This window comes from Chiloscyllium plagiosum, chromosome 1, assembly GCF_004010195.1.
Source record: "Chiloscyllium plagiosum isolate BGI_BamShark_2017 chromosome 1, ASM401019v2, whole genome shotgun sequence".
NCBI classification, from domain to species: domain Eukaryota; kingdom Metazoa; phylum Chordata; class Chondrichthyes; order Orectolobiformes; family Hemiscylliidae; genus Chiloscyllium; species Chiloscyllium plagiosum.
In genome coordinates, this window is record NC_057710.1 from 80839129 (window position 1) to 80862867 (window position 23739).

Below are 23739 nucleotides of genomic sequence, written 5' to 3' on the forward strand. Positions count from 1 at the left end.
TCAGTTCCGTTGATGCAGATGAGGGTGTGTTCTCCTCCTTTCTTCCTGAAGTCAATGATAAGTTCTTTAGCTTTGCTGCCATTGAGAGAGAGGTTGTTTTCATTGCATCATGTCACCAAGCCCCCTGTCTCCCTTACATATTTTGACTCATCGTTGTTTGATTTCGTCAGCGAACTTGCAGATGGTGTTCCTTCAGAATTTAGCAACACAGTCACAAGTATATAGTGAGTACAGTAGGGGGCTGAGGACACATTCTTGGGGATCCAGTGTTGAGTGTTATTGTGGAGGAAGTGCAGTTACCTACCTTCACTAATTGCTGTCTGTGGGTCAGAAAGCTGAGGATCAGTTGCACAGGGCGGAGCCGAGACCAAGGTCACAGAGTTTTGAGATCAGTCTGCAGAGGATAATGGTGCTGAAGGCTGACTTCAATGAGTGCGAGTTTGACTTAAGTATCCTTCTTGTCCAGATGTTCCAGGGATGAGTACAGGGCTAGCGATATGGCATCCGCTATGGACCTGTTATGTCAGTAATCAAACTGGAAGGGATCGAAGCAAGCTGGGAGACTGGAGTTGATGTGGGCCATGACCAGCCCTTGAAGCATTTCAGGATTACTGAAGTCAGAGCCAGTGGGGGATAGTGATTTCTCAGGTACGGGGATGATGGTGGTTTCATTGAAGCAAGTGGGGTCTTCGGCTTGTAGATCGGAAAGGTTGAAGATATCGGTGAATACCCCTGCCAGTTGGTCCACACAGGACCAGAGTGCTCGACCGGGGACAGTCTGGGCATGATGCTTTCCTTCGGTTGACTCCCAGTAGGACCGACCTGAAGTATGCAGCAGTGACCAAAGGAACAGGTATGTCCAGGGCTGTTGGGGCAGGCATCACCGCACCGGTGGCATTCTGCTCAAACTGAGCATAGAAAGCATTGAGCGTATCAGGGAAGCATGTGACTTTGTCACTATCTTGCCGTGTTTCATTTTGTATACCCTAATATTGTTTAGGCCTTGCCATAGGCAGTGGGAGTGCGTTTGGTAGGTTTAGACTTGGTCTGGTACTGCCCCTTGCCATTCCTGATGGCTTTACAGAGGTCATATCTGGATTTCCTGTATTGGTCTGGAACATCAGACTTGAATGCTGCACGTCTGGTGTTCAGTAGCGGGTGAATTTCCTGGTTCATCCAAGGTTTACGATTAGGGAACACTCCGACTGACTTCTTTGGTATGCAGTTCTTCACATATTTGCTAAGGGTACATCTCTGGTACATTCCTTCTCTATTCTCTTCACTACACCTTGTCAGAGTCTTCAACTATTGGACCTTCCTGTCTGAAATTTCCAGCTATACCTTTACATCTCCAGTTCTCTTTTAAAAACCTCCTTTAAGTTTTTGATAACATTTCCTTTATTCTTCTCTTTCTGGCTTGTTCTCCACTTCCCATGTTGCCTTCATAAAATATCCTGGGGCTTTCTTTTAAACATTACAATTATATGCACATAGAGACACTTTTATTGGATAACAGGTAATGTGTTGGAGGGTGGAACTATTGTGATTTCGAAGAATAATAGACTAAAATTGCAATCTGTGCTATGTCAAAGTGTTTACATGTTCAAAATTTTACTTCATGGAATGCAATCATCAAACCTGACATAACATTCAAGAGGAAGAAAATGGAAGAAATATACTATTTGAAATAGGTGACATTATTTTTTAAAATATCAATAAGAAAGTACTTTGCAATAAGTTATTTTTAAAAATTCTACATTTGTCAAGGTTGCATTTTCTAAGACCTTTAATGGTTTGTTATTACTGAAATTTGGTTTAAATGTAAGCAATGTTTAGGGAATTATAATATTATGGCAACTAAAGAGCAATGAAAAGTAAGTTGCATTTTCAGCACAAAATCTATGACATCCACACAACTTACACATACATTTTGACTTTGTTTGCCAAAAAGTGCCAATCTATTTTTACTAAATTTGCTCACTGATCATAATTGTTTCCTTTTGAACTAAATCAATTGAAAGTGAAGCAAGGGAGCAAATCAGTTAAACCAGAAGTCTCTTAGAATCATGTTTTCCCATAGTCCATCATTGTATACAAATATTTTGAGTAATCACTGAACCATGACATCAGTACTGGCTACAAGACAAACTTGCATATATTTAATAAATTCATAATGAGAAACAAATGCGTTACCAATTTATTTGGAGTATTTCACTCACCTCTATCATGTAAAGTTCGAAAAAGTCTTGAAGAGCCTTTCCATACTGGAGGTGTTTCTGCAAGCATGTTTTCCAATTCCTGTAAAACCCATGTAAAGAAATAAAATGCTTTAAGTGGGAAAAAGTTAAATCTCAACAAGATTTTCTTTTAAATAGATTTTCATCTACAGATCTATATCAGTTCTAAAACATGTTAAAGGTATTAATCCCACTTGCAGGAGACAATTAAAAGACAGGGCTGATGAGGGACAAAACATCTGCAAGCATTCCAAAGATTTCACAACCTATAACTGACATTTTCGAAGGACAATAAAAAGTTCCAGGTAAAAATGAAAGAATATGGAACTTCACGCACTGGCAGACATTTATGGAAAAGTGGCTATACAGGATCACCAAAAGCATCCACAGAGAAATGGAAATGCTCTACATTTGCTTTTGTATTGACCCACGTCCTGAGAAAATATTCCTCATATCCTTCAGGAATTGTTGTGTCAGTACTCAAAACTGTCCATCAAACACAACTAGTTAATACAGCCTCCTTTAGGAAAATGTACCTCTCCCAACAATGACTGCAAAAGTGAGATAATTTCACCTTGCTTTGCAGATTCCAATGAGAGGTCATGAAGAACCTCCTGGCAGTCTGACTAGCAAGACATCCTCTGAACGAACCAACAGCAAGTTGCAATGTAGAAAAATATCTGAAAACCTCTTCACAGAGAAGTGGAAAATGAGTCAAAGGTGAACGTCAAGGTTTAACAAAATATTGGTAGATTAAGTCCGTTTTAAAGCAAGTCTTAAAGAAGAGAAGGAGGAGCATTAAAGATATTGGAAAAAGAATGACACAGCATGAGGTCTAACTGGCTGAATAATAAATACCATTAGTGGAAAGACCATCATTTACGGAAGAGTTCCAAACCTGCACTATGCTTTACACCAATCCATGAAAAACCTGGCTCTGAGCTTTAGGCCATATCTCCATAACGAATGGAAGTAGTTTTCTTCCATCCACCAAGATGCTCTCCTTAGATATTGAAACATTGATTTACTCTTCTGAGCATCAGGAAAGATAAGCCCAGAGTGGAAAATCACAAGTTGGAGGGGAGATATATGAAGACATCAATATAATCTTCAATATTTTGATACAGGATTAATTTATCTAAAATGAAAAATAACATTTTCTAATCCCATCTTTTTAATTCAGACCAATGTTAGTATTTATAGTGTATACAAATCCTGAACATAATGCACTTAGCAACCATGTTATATATATTAGGTCCATATATTTAGTAAATATTCTGCAATCATGTTGTCCTCTATAGTTTACAAGTTTTCAACCTCCAATAAAACTAATTGTAAGAAAAAGAAAACTTCTAAATTACTAATTTTTCTGCTTTTAAGCAAGCATTTACTAAAGTTTTGGATTATCTTCTTTCTTATCTTTTGACAAATTAAATATTTCAGTTGTGATATATTTGAAAACTATGAAGGTAAATTTTACTTTTGGCAAGAAAACAGGCAGAAAATTGTCAGTCATGGATCAGTCATTAGCAACACAACCCCCTCAATTATTTTTTCCATCATAAGGAGAGGAAGAAAAGATCAGGCTGGGTGTATAATAGACAACCATTCTTTAACAGCTTGTTTTCCACACCCAACCAAATGTTAAAACCAGCCTCACTGTCTCAGGATTGCTCACCTGTTTTGAAAGTGATTTCCGAGGTCTAAAACCTGCAAAACAAAATTTATTTATTTTATTTATTGCACCGTACAAACTGTGAAAATAAAACTGGTGTGTATCCTTTAAAATTTGTAAATCAAAACTGATTACTATCAATGTACATCTAAGCCTCAAAGATAAGACAGTAACTTGATGGGGGTCTTCAAGATTGTAAAGAGTTATAAGATAGTGATAGATTGCCAACTTGCTAATCAGTGAAAACAATGAGGGCACAAACTTACGATGTACGTTGCTGAAGTAGAACGAATAGGTAGGGTTAAAATAAATTAGACTGTTGCATGAAAAGGAGAATGTTAACAGTTAAACAGGAAAGCAATATTAGATTAAATAGCCTGTGCTAAACGACACTAATGTGTACTTGGTGAGAATATTAGTTAGAGATGTTCAGACATATTTCTGCTGTACCCTGTTTTAGTACCCAAATTTCTAAAAGGGCCTTCTGTCAGCAGGAGCCCCACCTTCCCCAACAGGGTGAACATACTAAGACAGGAGAGGTGGGAAGGGGAATACCATGAGCACTTATAAATAACATATGTTCAGACATAGCACATCACCCTCACCTGCCAGTCTGAAATGATATGCTATAATTAAGATGATAAAAATCAGGAACAATATATTTCAATGTAATATTTAATGCCTTCTTTAAGTAGGAATTCTTTTGCCAATCAAACTTTCTAGGAAGTAAAACGTGACAAGTGTCCGAACACATTTCTTGTAAGTCGTATAGCAAACGAAGCTGGAAACTGACTCCATTAAGAATGAGACTTAAATCAAGAAAACTGGCAGGTGAAGGAATTTGGTGCAGTTAAGGAGGAGATCCTGTTCAGGCCTTTTACACAAGAAAGGGAACCAACGACCTTGAGCCCTGAGAGAGGAAGTCTGCAGGAATTGAACAGGTGTACAGGCAGGTAATTAATGAGTTGCAATCTTCTCCTCCTTCTAAACTGGGGGGTTAGTCTGAATGGATACTGTGAAGATAAAAGTACTCTATTAAGTTTATAGCAGTACTTGTTAAGCTTCATAATATAACCACGGATCATCTCAGTGATATTCTAAACTTGGATACAAGAGCACAGGAAATAGGATCAGCAGTGGTCCACATTGCCCATTGAAATCTCCTCCACTGTGCAATGCAATCATGATTATTCTTAACTTCAAACCTACTTTCCTGCCTCTCCTCCATCTCCCAAGAAATCAAAAATCTGTATATCCCTGCTGTAAACGTATTCAACAATGGTATATCCTGGAATAAAGGATTCAAAGGTTTCATATTTCTTTAGGCGAAGTAATTTCTCATCTCCGTACTAAATGATTGGACCCTTATCCTGATAGTGACCCCGGTTTCAAATTCCCCAAACAATGGAAAAAGGTGTCAGCATTGGTCCCCATCCTTGTGTCCATCCAATAGCATCCTACCCACAAATTTAGTTTATGCAGATTCTACTTCCTTCCTATTAACTAATCTTCTGCTCATGTCAAAATATTATCCTAAACTCCATGAGACCTTAACAAATGTGTTTTGGAACTCCAGGTATATCAAATCTACTGGTTCTCCAATAACTCTCCCACTAGTTAAATCCTCAAAAAAAAACTGCAAGTTTATCAAATAAATTTTCCCTTTATAAAATCATGCTGACATAGAAAATCATACTTGATTAAAATAAATGCATTGCAAGATAAGATTCCAGTATTTTCCCAATAGTTATGTCTGATTAATTGGTTTGCACTGGTTTTCTTACTCCATTGCCAAATCTGATGGGTCATTCCTGAATTTAAAAAATTTTGAACTTCATAGCTAGTGCATCCATCATCTCTGCACCTCTTTTAGAACCCAAGGGTTTTGATCACTAAGGCCTTTGTGTCGAATGTGACAAACCCTTTTCTAATGCTTTTGTCAAGATGGCATTTCTCCAATTAAAAAATGGAATATTGGTCACTTCAGGGCATCCAGTGTCAGCATCAAATATTTTCTGGTCAACTACAATAGGCATTAATTGCTAAGTAATTCTTCCTCTATTCTAGATCAATGTACCAACCCAAACTAAATAGCAATTTCCATGTCAACTGCAGCTATAGACTTAAACTTGAAACAATAATGAAAAGATAAGGGTAGTTTTTCAATAGCAACAAAATTAATGAGGATGGTAACAAGTACAGGGCTAAATTTTCTGCTTTAAAGAGACCCATACTCCAGATTTCTCTAAATGGTGAGCCTGACAATCTTGTGATATGTCAAAGAACAAATGCAGGTAGAGTTGATACAGTGCTTCTTACAAGCCTGTAAATAAAAAAGATAGCTGTTAACCATTTGTATGCCAAATAGTATTTCTTAAAATAAGTTTGTAACTTTTGTCTGTTTGTGATTTAAGAGCTAACTATCTGTAATAGCTTAAAAATTCCAAAAGAATATGATCTTCTGTTAATAATTTTGTAATTCTGCGATCATTTCTGGTATCCTTGTTCTCGGGAAGGTGTTAGTAAACTTGAAAACTTTCAGGAAAGATTTACCAGGACGTTGCTGGGGTTGGAAGGTTTGAGCTATAGGGAGAGGCTGAATAGGCTGGGGCTATCTTCCCTGGAGCATCAGAGGCTGACGGGTGACCTTATAGAGATTTATAAAATCATGAATGGCATGGATAGAGTGAATAGCCAAAATTTATTTCCCAGGGTAGGAGATTCTAAAGCTAGAGCACCTAGGTTTAAAGTGAGAGGGGAAAGATAAAAAGGGACTTATGGGGCAACTTTTCAAAGCAGAGGTTGGCTCACATATGGAACGAGCTGCTGGAGACTGTGGAGGATGCTGGTTAAATTACAATATTTAAAAGGCAACTGGACAAGTACATTAATAGAAAGGGTTCAGAGGAAGCCAAATGTTGACAAATGGGACTACGTTAATTTAGGATATCTTGTCGGCATGAACGGGTTGGACTGAAGGGTCAGTTTCCGTGCTGTACAACTCTATGACTCTGATTTAATTTTTGGCAGGACTTTCTTTTATAGTAGGTTGAGACAATTCCTCTTTTATAATAGACTAAAAATGAAAATTAAGAAGTTTAAGGTTGGGTGTAAGGATGGCAGGTAGGAAACATAATGTTTGCTGCCAAGAGTCTAGTGCTGGAAAAGCACAGCAGGTCAGGCAGCATATCAATGTTTCAGGCAAAAGTTGTTCATCAGGAATCCTTATGAAGGGCTTTTGCCTGAAACGTTGCCCCTCAGATGCTGCCTAACCTGCTGTACTTTTTCAGCACCACACTCTCGACTCTGATCTCCAGCATCTGCAATCCTCACTTTCTCCTCCATAATACTTTCATCGCAGCAAATATTAAGAGTATTAATTGGTTATGTTAGGATATACTCTCACCTTATCTGAATTACCTCAGTTCCTGCAATACTCAAGAGCTTCAAAACCATCTAGGAAAAGCAGCCCACTTAATCAACACCTTATCCACACCTTTAAATCTTCTTCACTGGCACATTGTAGCTGCAGTGTGCATCATTTCAAGGTGCAATGCAGCAAGTCACAAAGGCTTCTTCAGCAGCACTTTCCAAATTTGAACATCTATCATCTAGATAATACGAGAGATAAGGTCTAAATATAGAAGACATAAAAGGAAGTGAAAAGGCTTAAGAAGCAATGAGACTATGAAAATAAGACCGACAGTGAACGTAAGAGTATCCTAAAGTCTTCTGTGTTACGATAAAAAATTAGCAAATGGTGATAAAAGGAACAAATGGTTGATTAGGAAACAGAAAAGGGATTTACATATGGAGGTAGAAAGAACAGTAGAGGTACTAGATTAATTCTTTGTATCTGTGTTTACCAATGATGTTTTCCACATTAGATTCTACTTGTCTCACTCTTACCTGCTCACTTATTTTGAGTAAGTCCTTCTGAAGCCTCTTTGCATCCTCCTCACAACAAACGTTTCCACCGTACTTTATGTCCCGAGTAAAATTTAGAAATATTACATTTGGTCCCTCCCCACATCTAATCATTTATATGGATTGTGAATAACTGGAGCCTAAGCACTGATTCTTGCAGTACCCCACTAGTTACAACCTGGCAACGTGAACCCAACCAGTTTATTCCTCCCCTCTATATTTTATCTATTATCCAATTCTCAATCCATGCCAGTATATTAACCTAATCCCTGTGATCTAATTTCACCTACTCCTTTTGGAAAAGGCCAAAAGCCTTCCTCCACATCTACTCTGCTGTTGACATCTTCAAAAGGCTCATTAAACATGATTTCTCTTCCATAAATGCATGTTGACTCTGCTTAATCCTACCATTATTTTCTTTGTGTCCAGTCATCACAACTTTTATAAAATATTTCAGTATTTTTTCTTAACAGGCTCCCTCCTTTAAATTCTGGACTTACATCTGCAATCTTTAAATCTGCAAGAATTATTCCACAAGCTAGAGGATTTTGGGCAACCAATGTGTTCACCATCTCCATAGCCACCTCTTTGAACACTGCGGGATATACATTAAGTCCAAGAGATTTACCAACTTTCAATTCCACTAATTTTTCCAGCATTAGACTTTTACTGATACTAATTTCTCTCAAATCTCCTTTGTACTAGCCCCTAGGTCCTCTGGTAAGTTGTCTGCAAAGTCTTTTTTGCATCTTTCATGAAGGCAAAGGACTTGTTTATTTCCTTATATTCCTTTATAAATTCTGACCCTGCCTGTAATGGGCCCACACTGTATTTTTTTTTCTTTATACATATCGATAAAAGCTTTTGTCTTTTTTCTAGTTTACTTTCATAATTATATTATCCCTTTCTTGGTGCTCTGCCGAATTCTAAAATCCTTTCCATCCTCAGGCTTAACACTTCTTTTTTTCCCCCAGAGATGAATTTATTCATTTATGAAGACAGATTGGAGATATTGACAAAGGATCAGTTAGACTCGAAACGTCAGCTCTTTTCTCTCCTGACAGTTGCTGCCAGATCTGCTGAGATTTTTCAGCATTTTCTCTTTTGGTTTCAGATTCCAGCATCCGCAGTAATTTGCTTTTATTTATTTGGAGATATTGAGACTTTATTCCTGGGAGAATACAAAGTTGAGAGGAGATGAGAGAGACATTCAAAGTTATGAGGGGTCCAGAGAGTGTAGACAGGGGCATAGTGTTTTCACTCACGAAATGTTCAAGAACAAGGGGGCAAAGATGTAAAGTATAAGCAGCCAAATAAAGTAATAAAATGACAAAAAACTTTTTCCTCACAGCAATTGATTGAATACTAGAATGCACAGCTTCAGCATGTTGTGAAGGTAGATTCAATAGGAGCATTCGAATCTCAACTCAAGCCTCTCCCTTCTTTTTCAGCTAAATGTACTACTGTAACCATCTTTATGCTTTTCCATTATAAACCTATCTAACTTCACTTTAAAAGGCATTTGTACTACGTTTCACTTCAAACAGTCCCTGTAGTGGAAAGCTGCATATTCTTACCATGTTTTGGGAGAAAACAAATGGGCTTTTACCGAAATTGTTATTGGATTTTTTGATGGCCTCTGGTTGTACTCTTCCCTCAAAATGAGGCATTTTCTAGTTCTGTGATGGTTTCCAGTGACCACATCTGTAGTAAATATTGGCTGCTCAAGGAACTCCAGCTCAAAGTCGATGATCTGGAGTCTGAGCTTCAAACCTTTGCGACACATCAAGGAGGGAGTGAAGTTACCTGGATGCTGTGTTTCAGAAGACAGTCACACCCCTGGATGAACTAACCTGAATTCATCCAGCGGCCAGGGACAGGAGGGTATGGCTGAGTGATGCAGATAGAGGGATCTAGGAGATAGACTTGCAGGAGACTCAGCCACTGTCCTTGACCAACAGCTTCAAGGGTTTTGCCCCTATGTGGATGGGACTGGTGTCTGCAGGGTGGATGAGCCAACTGCACAACATCATGGTGCAAAGAGCCATTCAACTCGGGGAAGAGAAGACAAAATGTCATTGTAATTGGGGATAGTATAGTTAGGGACATTGACACTGTTCTATGTGATCAGGATCAAGAGTCCTGAAGGTTGTGTTGCCTATCTTGGTGTTTGCGTTCGGGATATCTCGCAGAGGAACTTGGACTGGGAGGGTAAAAGATCCAGTGGTCATGGCTCACAGATATGAACGACATAGGTAAAACTAGGGCAGAGGTTCTGCTAAGGAAGTATGAACTAAAGGAATATAAGAGAGTCATTTCAATCTGCACATAGATCAAATGAGGTACAAAGCCGCAGTCGAGAAACTCAGTGTATACTAGATGTTTTCTTGACCAATATGTGGGGGAACCAACTTGAGAGCAGGCCATCTTAGACTGAGTACTGTGTAGTGAGAAGGGAATCAATGCCAATCTAGTTGTGCGTGACCCCTTGGGGATAAGCAACCACACCATGATAGAATTTTTTATTAAGATGAAGAATGAGATAGTTGATTGGGAGACTAGGGTGCTGAATTTTAATAAAGGAAACTATGAAGATATGAAGGTGAGGAGGCCTTGATAGATTGGGGAGGACAGTGGATAGACAATAAGAAAAATTCATGGAACGTATGGGGTGACAGCAGCAGTGCTAACCACAAAATTCTCCTTCAAATTACACATCACCCCAAAATGGAAATATATTGCTTATTCTGCATGAATCCTGCAGAATCCTGCAAACTGTCTAACAGCATTCTAGTGCACCAACACTACACAAACCGGAAATGTTCAAGCTAGCAGCTTACCACCACTTTTTGAAGGGCAATTAGGGACAGGTAATAACAATAGTATCCGCATCCAACGATTGAATTAAATAACTCAAATGTGATAGACCTGATAATGTAAATTAAATTAGCAATTAATAAAAAAAAACAACTTTACTGTCTCAAAGACTAATGGCCATAATAATATCACTTCAGTTCTACTTAAAGTACAATTTGTTTATGATTAGGATGCAGTAGTCTGTGCTTTAAGTTATAAGCTTAACTTTTGACAGAGCTTTCTTATATAGATCTTTTGAAAGCCTAATCATCTCTCCAGCATAAGTACATTAAAGCATGCAGTACTATATTATTTTTATGCTGTTTTATATGTAAGTGTGAAAATTGCAGATTTTATAACAGACCTCAGTGAAAGTAAAATTAAATTTGCAAATTCTAATTATATTGGAAATAGAACAATGTTGAACTAGATGCCATGTATTTAGTTAGGAATAAAGAGGTCTACATAAGCATTTGCATTAGTACCAAATCCAAATTATTGTTTATGTACCAAGATAATAAACTAACAATGTCTCCATTGACACTAATTGCCCATCATCAACATACTTCACACAACTAGCTTTGCTATGCACATAAGTGCAGTCCTCTTGAGAAGAAGGTCATAAAGCTATAAATTTAATTAAACTGGTACATCATATTTCACGAGTCAAGAAATTTTAAGAATCTAAACAAAGTACGATCAATGCACAATATGGAGAAATAAATCTACTCAAAGTATATTTCTTAAGGGCAGAAATGTCTTTATGTTGAACAGTCACACAAATACCATAAGAATGGTGAGGTGTGCTGCAAAGAAAGATCACACATCGTAGGTGGTTCTATATCCCTCAAATGTTTGCAAACTATAGCTTACTTACCGCGATCAATGTATATAACATCAACAAATACATCAACTTTGGATTTAGCTCCAAAGAAAGCTAAAATGGATTGTGTTTCCATGTTTGTCAACCTGTTTCCATAAAATCAACACCCTAAAATCACAATACTATTTAATGACAGGTAACCCACTACTGTATTTCACACCCTGACTAGAAAACGTCTTTCATGGGCATAACATTCCAGTGCAAAAACTAAAAGGAAACATGTTACAAAATGCACATAGAAACAATTATTGTTAAGTGTTAAAATAAGATTCTTTGCATTGCTCTGACAGATTCAAAATGAACCATATTATTCTTGTAACTGGCTTATAAAATAATATATACTCTTCCTTGAAGTCTGCCTTTCAACATCCCATAATGTTGTGAGGTAAAGTACAGCTACCCACCTGGGGAATAGATTGCTTCACTTTTATTCTTTTCTACAAACACAAATATATTTAAGATCTTAGTCCTTAGAGTGGAAGTAGGTCACTTTCTGTCCACAGAAAGGTAATTGGGCTAAGAAATCATTTCAAACATTACCACCCTTGGTAGTATAAAGCAATATGAAGTCAACACAAAATCATTTTAGAAGCAACTTGAAGATTCGGCAAATGTCTTTTAAAGTCTAATGGATGCCTCAGGGGTTCAAAGTACTAAGAACAGCAGCTATCAGTCAAAAAAGGAGGCAGAGGTTACAAGCTGGAATCGTCAAATCCATAAGCGTGTAAAGTTTGCAACTGTTTAGAGTCCCACTTAAATTTGACCATTGTCAGAGCTTGATAAATTCACAGGAAAAATGAATACTCAGCTTCTAGTTCAAGAAAGTAAATACATTTTCCAGTGCTTTATTTGGGTCAGGAGGAGTAAAGAGTGCTTTGCCCACCTTTTGAAGGAAGCCTTACATGTCCTTGCTAAATATGACTCATATACCACAATAAACATCAATTGCTAGTCTTTCGTCCTCAAGCAAATAAAAATCTTTTAAAATAGTAGAGGAATCTGGTTGGGGAAGGATCAAAGAGTACAGTTATAAAATTGTTTGTCTTGAAAAACAAATAAAAATAAAAATAAACTTGGCTTCTTGTACCACTTTAAAAAGAATTACAGAGAAATGATAAAACCCAAGGCAGGTACAAAAGTGAATTCCAACAAGAGTAAATTAATTCATTTTATGAACCACGTTAGTGGAGGAAAGTTACAAGAATCCAGCATTAATGATATTACAAGGTGAGCAACATCTAATTTCATGCAAAGATGGTTTGAAACACCAGGTAAAAAAAAAAAGGATAAAAAAGGATTTTAATTTTATTCAAAAATTGCAAGGTAACACAAAGTAAATTAATGAACCAAATTTGCACTTTAACTATATCATAGTTCTCAGCCAAGGCCAAATGTATTGGGCATGCCATGAAGAATCTTTGATAAATGCCATCGTAGAGGGCGGCAATTTAGCCTATCGTGCATGTGCTGGCTTTTTGTAAGAGCTGCCTAACTTAGATCCACGTGCTAATTTTTCCTCAACAATCCAGAAAATTACTCAAGTGCATATTCAAGTACTACAAATTTTCAACAGTATCTGACTTGACCAGCTTGCATGTGCAGAAATTTCCCTGCATTCTTCTTTGCACTGATCAATTATTTTAATTTTGATCTCTGGTTACTGACCTACTGGCAGTTTCTTTGCACTTGCTTTACCAAAACCCTTAGTTATGCTACGCCTCACTGGGTAGTGCACTGAAAATCAAGCCTCACCATCTTGGAGTCATCACAAAAGTTAAAGATTTCATAAAGTGCAAATATTCCCCAATTTCCGTGCCCTTTAAACAAAGCATGGACCAGATTCTCTACTTAACAAGAATGACTACATATTACAATAAATAGATTCTAACTATAGATAACAATTATGAACCATTAACATGTAACACTACTAGTAAAAACTTAAATTCCCTACTCCTTATATAGTCCCCAAATACACAAGTACAGACAAAAAAAAATGCTGTTATGGGCAGATGGAAAGACTGGAATGGCAGTTCAGGTGCCCCGGCCTCAAGAGTTGACCGAGATGATCATTTTGGCTCGTCAGGACTCTGCTCCTTGATTTCCCATCTCCAGATACTTTCACTTGCTTGAATGTGCACAGGCTAGCCAGTTCTCACTTATAAAATTTCTGATTTATTGGTTTAAGAATCACAGATAACAGCATCTGCTGAGGAAAAAAGAATGTGGTTTTCATAGGCATGCGGTAGCTTTTAGCGCAGGGAAAAGGGACACATCTTTCCCTTCAGAGATCCAATAGGCTCTCCATCAAACATACCCACTGGATGTTCAGTTACCTGGGAGCTAGTAACAGTTATTTACAGGTAGAAGGCCTTTGTCCCAAGTAATCAGTCACCACACCACAGACCAACTCAGCTCCTTATTGTCAGATGAAACTTCATTCGTAGACATTCCTCGTCGACAATTCATCTGTAACTAGACTTCTTCTGCTGCTTGAACAAACAAGTGTGTAAACAGCAGTTACAATAAGTGTCAATAAAATTGCAATCCTTCAACTATCTTTAAACAATCCTTTTCCCATTTTTCTCCATAATCCAAAATACAGAAAATAAAAAGATGCAGTCTTGACAGTTTCAATATCTTTACTGCATTCCTGTTCCTTCCATTTGACGTAGCAGATGATTAAGATGGTAAATTTAGATCATCAAAAGATACGAGCAGAAGGAACACCAGCTGGTTTGTTAAGTGAGTTGCCCCTCCACTGTGGATAAATCAGTCTACATAGCTTTCTTTACAGTACCTTCAAGACCTTAATGTCCTTGCTGATGTATAGCTCCCAGAACTGCATATAATGTTCTGCTTGAAGCCTCAGCAGAGACTTGAAAGATTAGGAAGCCTTCAATATTTTTGTGTTTTTTTATCTCTACAGTCAGTTCTGCTTTAATGCGATAGTTCCGGTCCCATGTGATCCCATGTTACAAGAAAATCGCCGATAACAATATTATTTAAAGTAATGGAACTGGGACTGCATTATAGCCAATACAGGTAAGGAAAGATTTTGTTCTACAAATAATGGTGTAAACTCTTCAACCACATTCTAGCTAATTTGCTTTGAAGAAATGAGAGTTATAGCACAACCGATTGTTTCTGCAAGTTGAGTAACATTTCAACTGCTTCAATTAACTGGTCCTCTTGATCAACTTGCCTTGCAAGCTTAAAAGATTTGTGAATAAGCAGGTCTTCTTCAGGTGCAACGCTTTCACCTCCCTCAGAATAGCAGCATTTAGGTTATACTGTTTGTTATTCCACCCAAAAATGCAAAAGAAAATCACATGCAGCCATATTGAAATGCATCTGTCACATTGTTACTCATCTTACCTATCCACCCATATTCTCCTGAAGTCTATCATCTCTATTTATTGTATTGCTGAGTTTTGTATCATCTACACACTTGAAAAATGCTGCTGCTGGACATTTATACACAACAAAATTAATTATCTCAGTACAAGCTGGAGAAGAGATGGTGCTAGAGTCATAGAGATGTACAGCATGGAAACAGACCCTTCAGTCCAACCAGTCCATGCCGACCAGATATCCCAACCCAATCTAGTCCCACCTGCCAGCACCTGGCCCATATCCCTCCAAACCCTTCCTATTCATATACCCATCCAAATGCCTCTTAAATGTTGCAATTGTACCAGCCTCCAGCACTTCCTCTGGCAGCTCATTCCATACACGTACCACCCTCTGTGTGAAACAGTTACCCCTTAGGTCTCTTTTATCTTTCCCCTCTCACTCTAAACCTATGCCCTCTAGTTCTGGACTCCCCAACTCCAAGGAAAAGACTTTGTCTATTTACCCTATTCATGCCCCTCATAATTTTGTAAACCTCCAAGGTCACCCTCAGCCTCCAACGCTTCAGGGAAAACAGCCCCAGCCTCTCCCTATAGCTTAAATCCTCCAACCCAGGCAACATCCTTGTAAATCTTTTCTGAACCTTTTCAAGTTTCACAACATCTTTCTGATAGGAAGGAGACCAGAACTGCATGCAATATTACTGAATCAGAAAATTTCCTTGTACACACTTAACAAATTCCTCTCCACCCAAGCCCTTAACACTACGTCAGTCCCAGTCTATGTTTGGAAAGTTAAAATCCCCCATCATAACCACCTTATTATTTTTACAGATAATTGAGATCTCCTTAGAAATTTGTTTCTCAATTTCCCAATAAGGTGATCATTCCTTATTTCTCAGTTCCACCCAAATAGCTTCCCTGGACGTATTCCCTGCAATATCCTCCTTAAGTAGTCATAATGTCATCCCTAATCAAAAATGCCACTCCCCCTCCCTGTACTCTTTCTATCATCTATACCCTGGAACATTAAGCTGCCAGTCCTGCCCTTTCCTGAGCCATGTCTCTGCAATTGCTATGATATCCCAGTCCCATATTCCCAACCATGCCATGAGTTCATCTGTCTTACCTGTTAAGCCTCTTGCATTGAAATAAATGCAGTTTAATTTTCAATTAACCTACCTCCATGTTACCACAGATCTTGCCACCTTGAAGCTGACTCAAGTCGTATTAAGGAGAAAGTGAGGACTGCTGGAAGTCAGAGTGGAGAATGTGGTGCTGGAAAAGTACAGCAAGTTAGGCAGCATTGAGGAGCAGGAGAATCGACATTTCAGGCATAAGCCCTTCCTGAGGAATAATAATGAAGGGCTTATGCCGGAAACATTGATTCTCCTAATCCTCAGATACCATCTGACCTGTTGTGCTTTTCCAACACCACACCCTCAATCCAAGTCATATTCAACCCGCCTTCCATTACAGATAATTCTCAGGACTTCACAACTGGTCTTCCCGGACAAACCTTTCCATTCGCAGATCACTCCGCAATCATACTTATTGGCCCATCTGGTCAAGATCCTGTTGTAATCTGAGGTAACCCTCTTTGCTGTCCACCATACCTCCAATTTTGGTGTCGTCTACAAACTTACTAACTGTACCACTTATGCTCGCATCCAAATCATTTATGTAAATAACAAAATGTAGAGAACCCAGCACCAATCCTCAAGAACTCCACTGGTCACAGGCCTCCAGTCTGAAAAACAACCCTCCACCACAACCCTCTGTCTTCTGCCTTTGAGCCAGTTCTGTATCCAAGCAGCTAATTCTCCTTGTATTCCATGAGATCTAACCTTGCTAATCAGTGTCCCATGGGGAACCTTGTCGAACACCTTACTAAAGTCCATATAGATCACCTCTACCGCTCTGCCCTCATCAATCCTCTAGGTTACTTCTTCAAAAACTCAATCAAGTCTGTGAGACATGATTTCCCACACACAAAGCCATGTTGACTATCCTTAATCAATCCTTGCCTTTCCAAATACATGTACATTCCCTCCAATAACTTGCCCACCACCGACGTCATTGTTCCCTGGCTTGTCCTTACCACCCTTCTTAAACAGTGGTACCATGTTAGCCAACCTGGGGATTTATCCACCTTTACGCGTTTCAAGACATCCAGCACTTCCTCCACTGTAATATGAACATTTTGCAAGGTATGACCATCTATTTCCCTACAATCTATATCTTCCATATCCTTTTCCACAGTAAATACTGATGCAGGATACTCATTTAGTATCTCCCTCATTTTCTATGGCCTTGCTGATCTTTGAAGGGCCCTATTCTCTCCCTCGTTATCCTTTTGTCCTTAATGTATTTGTAAAAACCCTTTGGATTCTCCTTAATTCTATTTGCCAAAGCTATCTCATGCCCCGTTTTTGCACTCCTGATTTCCCTCTTAAGTATACTCCTACCGCCTTTATACTCTTCTAAGAATTCACTCAATATATCCTGTCTATACCGTACATAAGTTTCCTTCTTTTGCTTAACCAAACCCTCAATTTCTTTAGTCATCCAGCATTCCTTATACCTATTAGCCTTTCTTTTCACCTTAACACGAATATACTTTCTCTGGATTCTCGTTATCTCATTCCTGAAGGCTTCCCATTTTCCAGCCGTCCCTTTACCTGTGAACATCTGCCTCCAATCAGCTTTCAAAAGTTCTTACCTAATACCATCAAAATTGGCCTTTCTCCAATTTAGAACTTCAAACTTTTAGATCCGGTCTATCCTTTTCCATTACTATTTTAAATTTAATAGAAATATTCAAAGTTTCAGAGAAGATTTGTAGCTCAGGTGCTCGTTGTTGTGGTTCTGTTCGCCGAGCTGGGAATTTGTGGGAATGCCTCTAAGAATTCCTGGCAGGTGACAAGCAACATGAGTTCAACTGGGGTAACACTACTATTATAGGACAAGCAAAACAGAGATTAGCCAGGGAATTCCTAGAGGCATGGCACTCATCCACAGATTCAATCAATAAGCACATCGACCTGGACCCAATATACCGGCCACTGCAGCGGACAGCTGGAACTGACAACCGGAAGCGGCAGGTACAAATCACTATAAATGCCGGAGGAAACATCACAGAAGCGCTTCACAGGAGGCTCCCAAGCACTGAGGATGTCACCTAGACAGGGGATAAAACGTCTGCAACACAAATTAATAGAAATATGGTCGCTGGCCCCAAAGTGCTCCCCCCCACTGACACCTCAGTCACCTGCCCTGCCTTATTTTCCAAGAGTAGGTCAAGCTTTGCACCTTCTCTCGTAGGTACCTCCACATACTGAATCATAAAATTTTCTTATACACACTTAACAAATTCCTCTCTATCTAAACCCTTAACACTATGTCAGTCCCAGTCTACGTTTGGAAAGTTAAAATCCCCTACCATAACCACCCTATTATTCTTACAGATAGCTGAGATCTCCTTACAAGTTTGTTTCTCAATTTTCCTCTGACTATTAGGGGGTCTATAATACAATCCCAATAAGGTGATCATCCCTTTCTTATTTCTCAGTTCCACCCAAATAACTCTCCCCTGGATGCAGTTCCAGAAATATCCTCCCTCAACACAGCTGTAATGCTATCCCTTATCAAAAATGCCACTCGCCCTCCTCTCTTGCCTCCCTTTCTATCCTTTCTGTAGCATTTGTATCCTGGAACATTAAGCTGCCAGTTCTGTCCATCCTGGAGGAGAAAGTGAGGACTGCAGATGCTGGAGATCAGAGCTGAAAATGTGTTGCTGGAAAAGCGCAGCAGGTCAGGCAGCATCCAAGGAGCAGGAGAATCGACGTTTCGGGCATGAGCCCTTCTTCATGAGCCCTTCTGCCCATCCCTGAGCCATGTCTCGGTAATTGCTAGATGTGATGATAATATCACTGGAGTAATAATCTGGAGCAGTTCAGTATAAGTGAAACATTAACTCGGTTACTCTCTTCACAGAGTTTTTAAAAATTATTTATTCATGGGATATGGACATCACTGGCCAGACTGACATTTATTGTTCGTCCCAAATTGCCCTGAAGGTAGCAATAAGCAGCCTTTATGAATTGAAGGCAGGATCTATTGCAAGTGCTACACATGAAGCTACCAGGTGTGCATGTAGATTGTGATGTTCAATGATGATGTCACTTATCAAGTTGCTGTCACCACTGGTCATCATACTAGTGTGTGGCAGCCCTTAAGAGGTGTCACCATTTTCCACTGTTGTCAGCTAGAAACTCTCAGGTGCAAAAATCCATGTTTAGGGCCTACACATCACCAATTAAGCACAGCTTTGAGCTATCACACCATCCAAGTTACTGGATATGTGAATACCTTCTATCCTGTGGATGTGCCAGAGGCAATATGCCACCTCTGTTTGATGACTGCTAGCAAATTTAAGAGCTCTGCCTTTACAACAATTGTACATGTGATATTTTACACATACACACACACAAAAAAAACACAATCTACACTTAGTTCATTCAAGGAGCTCAAACACATTGGTCCAATGCGATTTTACAAATCTCTGCTGGCTGTCGATTATTAAATCACTCTATTCTTAGTTTAAAACAAAGTATTTTTGTCAGAGATAATGAGGTTTCAGATTTCACACCAGTGAGATTAGGCTAATTAGCTAGTAGTTGGCAGTTTTCTTCCTCTCCTTTCTCAGAATAATAGTATAACAATTCCAAGTTTCTATTTCTCCAGCAGCGTCCAGAGATTCAAGAATGCGGAGAAGATTGTAGTCAAAAGCTCTATTGGTTGGCTCCACCTTAGTTTCCCTCAATCTAGGGAGCATTCCATCTGAACAGAGGGACATTATCTTTGAATGCTGCCAAACTGTTAAGCCACTCTTTTCTATGTTTTCTATCCAATAGACAGAATCTTGTGGCATCTTGTCATTAAGGCAGGATTTTAAGTGTGCAGGATTTACATTCGGGCAAATATGCTAGCTATGCCAGTCACACAATAGTGAGCCAATTTGATATTCATGAATGAAGTTCCTGACCAATTGTGTTGTGGCATCAGAAGAAAAATCACTGAACTCCCCATTACATCATGGAGGCTGAAGGTTGAGGCTAAAGGGCACTAAGATAGAACCTGAATCATTCGCTGCAATCTGTCAACAGCAAGCTGGCTGTGCAAGTAGATGCCTTTAGATTACAATTGCTGCAAGCGCCTTCAAATTTTTATTTCCTGGATAACTACAACTGCTGCTACCACAATCTAATCTGGAGTGATGTCTCACAGCAGACAATTGTGATCCCACAATTTAATCGTGCCTCCTTGCAGGTACTACTTCCAAGTTATCTAGGAATGTCAAGTAGTGTTTCCTGGTGATTGTCTGACCAAGGCAACTCAGACAGAGGTCAGAGTTTAGCAACCATGGGGTCCACAGGCGAAACTTGGTCTTGTGCAGGAAAAAAGATCTATGTCCACCTATACTCTACAACCAGTATGGTATGTTGCAGTCACTACAAATTGATAATCATAAGGAATCAAGCAATATAAATGAGTGAGTGGAAGAGGATGCTAGGCAGGATAGAGTTTCAGATTTCAGTAACAGATAGAACATCTGGTCATGCAGAAGCTAGTTCATAATATGAAAATTGTACCAATTCCAAGTGTGTGGAACAATTAGTCAGGAGGTGATGGATGCTGTCATTGACCTACATGCTCAATAAGGAGACAGGTTGTAAGTGATATGATCCTGATCCTTACAGCCTTTAGGGCAAAGACTGAAGGATGTGGGAGGAGGCATCTCAGAAATCAGAATTTTGACTATTACTGAAGTAAAAGGATGCAAAACTGACAGACAATAATGGTGGCTGATCCTGTTTGATGACTGCTAGCAAATTTAAGAGCTCTGCCTTAACAAAAATTGTACATGTGATATTTTACACACACACACACAAAATCTACACTTAGTTAATTCAAAGAGCTCAAACACATTGGTCCAATGCGATTTTGCCTTTTACAAATCTTTGCTGGCTGTCGGTTATTAAATCCAGGATTTCACGCTCACAGCAAAGATGTCCCCAACCTTGTGTTTAAGATACAGCATACAGAAAGTAGATATGAAACGCGAATCTAGAAAAGGAATATGCATTACTGTCAGCTAATTCTGCATTCTCACCACTGCATGACAGTGAAGAGACATTCAGTTCAATAGTAATATTTTCATGATTAGACTCAGAGTCACTATCACAGACATATCCATGCAACTGATTGAGGTTACAACTATTGGAAAACTGTTGGAGGCTGTGCTCTGCCACTTACAGATGATATGCCTATATAACAAGCACAAGAAACTTGGAAATGTAAGGTCTGTCAAAAATGCTAGCCTTGAGTAAAAGGTGGACATTCCCATACAGATCCTGAGTTCTGCAATAGCCTCAGCAAATGAGCATGTAGCTTCCTCCATGGAGACATTGGTGACTTCCATGAAGAGCCAGCCAGGTCCAACAGAACTTTAATGGCAGTCAGTTTTCCCTTCTTTAAAAATTTATTCCAAGTTATCTAAGAATGTCAAGTAGTGTTTCCTGGTGATTGCCTGACCAAGGCAACTCAGACAGAGGTCAGAGTTTAGCTCCCATGGGGTCCACAGGCGAAACTTGGTCTTGTGCAGGAAAAAAGATCTATGTCCACCTGTACTCTACAACCAGTATGGTATGCTGCAGTCACTACAAGTTGATAATCATAAGGGAATCAAGCAATATAAATGAGTGAGTGGAAGAGGATGCTAGGCAGGATAGAGTTGATGGCTAGAGCAGTATTAGAACAGAGAAGATAGAACATTACAGCGCAGTACAGGCCCTTTGGCCCTCGATGTTGTGCTGACCTGTGAAACCAATCTGAAGCCCATCTATCTTACACTGTTCCATTTTCATCCATATGATTAGCCAATGAACATTTAAATGCCCTTAAAGTTGGCGAGTCTACTACTGTTGCAAACAGGGAGTTCCATGCCCCTACTATTCTGAGTAAAGAACCTATCTCTGACATCTGTCCTATATCTATCACCCCTCAAATTAAAACTGTTTCCCCTTGTGCTAGTCATCACCACCCAAGGAAAAGGTCCTGACTGTCCATCCTATCTAACCCTCTGATTATCTTAGATGTCTCAATTAAGTTACCTCTCAACCTCCTTTTCTCTAACAAAAAACAGCCTTAAGTTCCTCAACCTTTTCTCATAAGACCTTCCCTCCATACCAGGAAACATCCTAGCAAGTCTTCTCTGAACCATTTCCAAAGCTTCCACATCCTTTGTATAACACGGTGATCAGAACTGTACGTAATACTCCAAGTGCAGCCGCACCAGAGTTTTGTACAGCTGCAGCATGACCTTGTGGCTCCTAAATTCAATCTCTCTACCAATAAACACTAGCTCACCATATGCCTTCTTAGCAACCCTATTAACTTGTGTGGCAACTTTCAGGGATCTATGTACATGGACACCGAGATCTCTCTGCTTATCTACACTATCAAGAATCTAACCATTAGCCCAGTACTCTTTATTCCTGTTGCTCCTTTCAAGCTCCTCACACTATTTCGCATTTGCCACCTCTCAGCCCAGCTCTACAGCTTATCTACGTCTCCCTGTAAACTGCAACATCCTTCAGCACTATCCACAACTCCAGTGACCTTGGTGTCATCCGCAAATTTACTAATCCATCCTTCTACGGCCTCATCTTGGTCATTTATAAAAAATGACAAACAGCAGTGACCCCAAAACAGATCCTTGGGGTACACCACTAGCAACTGAACTCCAGGATGAACATTTCCCATCAACCACACCCTCGGTCTTCTTTCAGCTAGCCAATTTCTGATCCAAACCGCTAAATCACCCTCAATCCCATGCCTCCATATTTTGTGCAATAGCCATACCCAACTGCCTAAAGGACAGTTAAGAGTCAACCACATTGCTGTGGGTCTGAAGTCAAATGTAGGCCAGATGGCAGTTTCCTTGCTTAAAGGGCATTGTGAACCAGATGGATCTTTTCTGACAATTGACAATACAGTCACAGTCATCATTAGACTCTTAATTCTAGATTTTTTAAAACTGAATTCAAATTCCACCATCTGCTGTGCAGGATCCGAACCCTGGTCCCCAGAATATTAGCTAAGTCTCTGGATTAACAATCCAGCTAGGCCACCACCTCCCTCACTTGGGCCTGCACAGTGTCATTATGGCCATGGGCTCAATACAGCAGTGACTAGGAAAGAAAGGGAAACTACTCCTCTATCCTTTTCCAAGTGTCTCCTCTTCTCGAAGTCAGGAAGATGCCATTGTACACCAGTCTCCGCCTGCTCCTGCCCCACTGAACTCATCTCTGCGTACCTTGACACCGTCCTGTCCCCCTTAGTCCAAGAACTCCCCACCTACGTTCGGGACACCACCCATGCCCTCCACCTGCTCCATGATTTTTCCCTTAGTCCAAGAACTCCCCACCTACGTTCGGGACACCACCTATGCCCTCCACCTGCTCCATGATTTTCGCTTCCCCGGTCCCCAACGCCTTATTTTCACCATGGACATCCAGTCCCTGTACACCTCCATCCCCCATCACGAAGGACTCAAAGCCCTCCGCTTCTTTCTTTCCCGCCGTACCGACCAGTACCCTTCCACTGACACCCTCCTTCGACTGACTGAACTGGTCCTCACCCTGAACAACTTCTCTTTCCAATCCTCCCACTTCCTCCAAACGAAAGGAGTAGCCATGGGCACCCGCATGGGCCCCAGCTATGCCTGCCTCTTCGTAAGATATGTGG

General features: G+C 39.6%; 1 protein-coding gene across 8 annotated transcripts in view; it reads right to left on the reverse strand.

Annotated features, from left to right (window-relative positions):
* The window catches only part of micu3a (mitochondrial calcium uptake family, member 3a), a 198456-nt gene that overhangs the window by 130776 nt on the left and 43941 nt on the right, over positions 1-23739 (reverse strand). For all 8 annotated transcript variants that reach the window (XR_006311711.1, XM_043690248.1, XM_043690259.1 and 5 more), the window contains exons 3-4: positions 3916-3947; positions 2220-2298 (exon numbers count right to left, since the gene is read on the reverse strand). Coding sequence is in view for 7 of the 8 variants with exons in the window: in XM_043690248.1 (XP_043546183.1) it covers positions 2220-2298; positions 3916-3947 (111 nt within the window). In the remaining variant the exon portion in view is untranslated. The remainder of the gene's footprint in view (positions 1-2219; positions 2299-3915; positions 3948-23739) is intronic.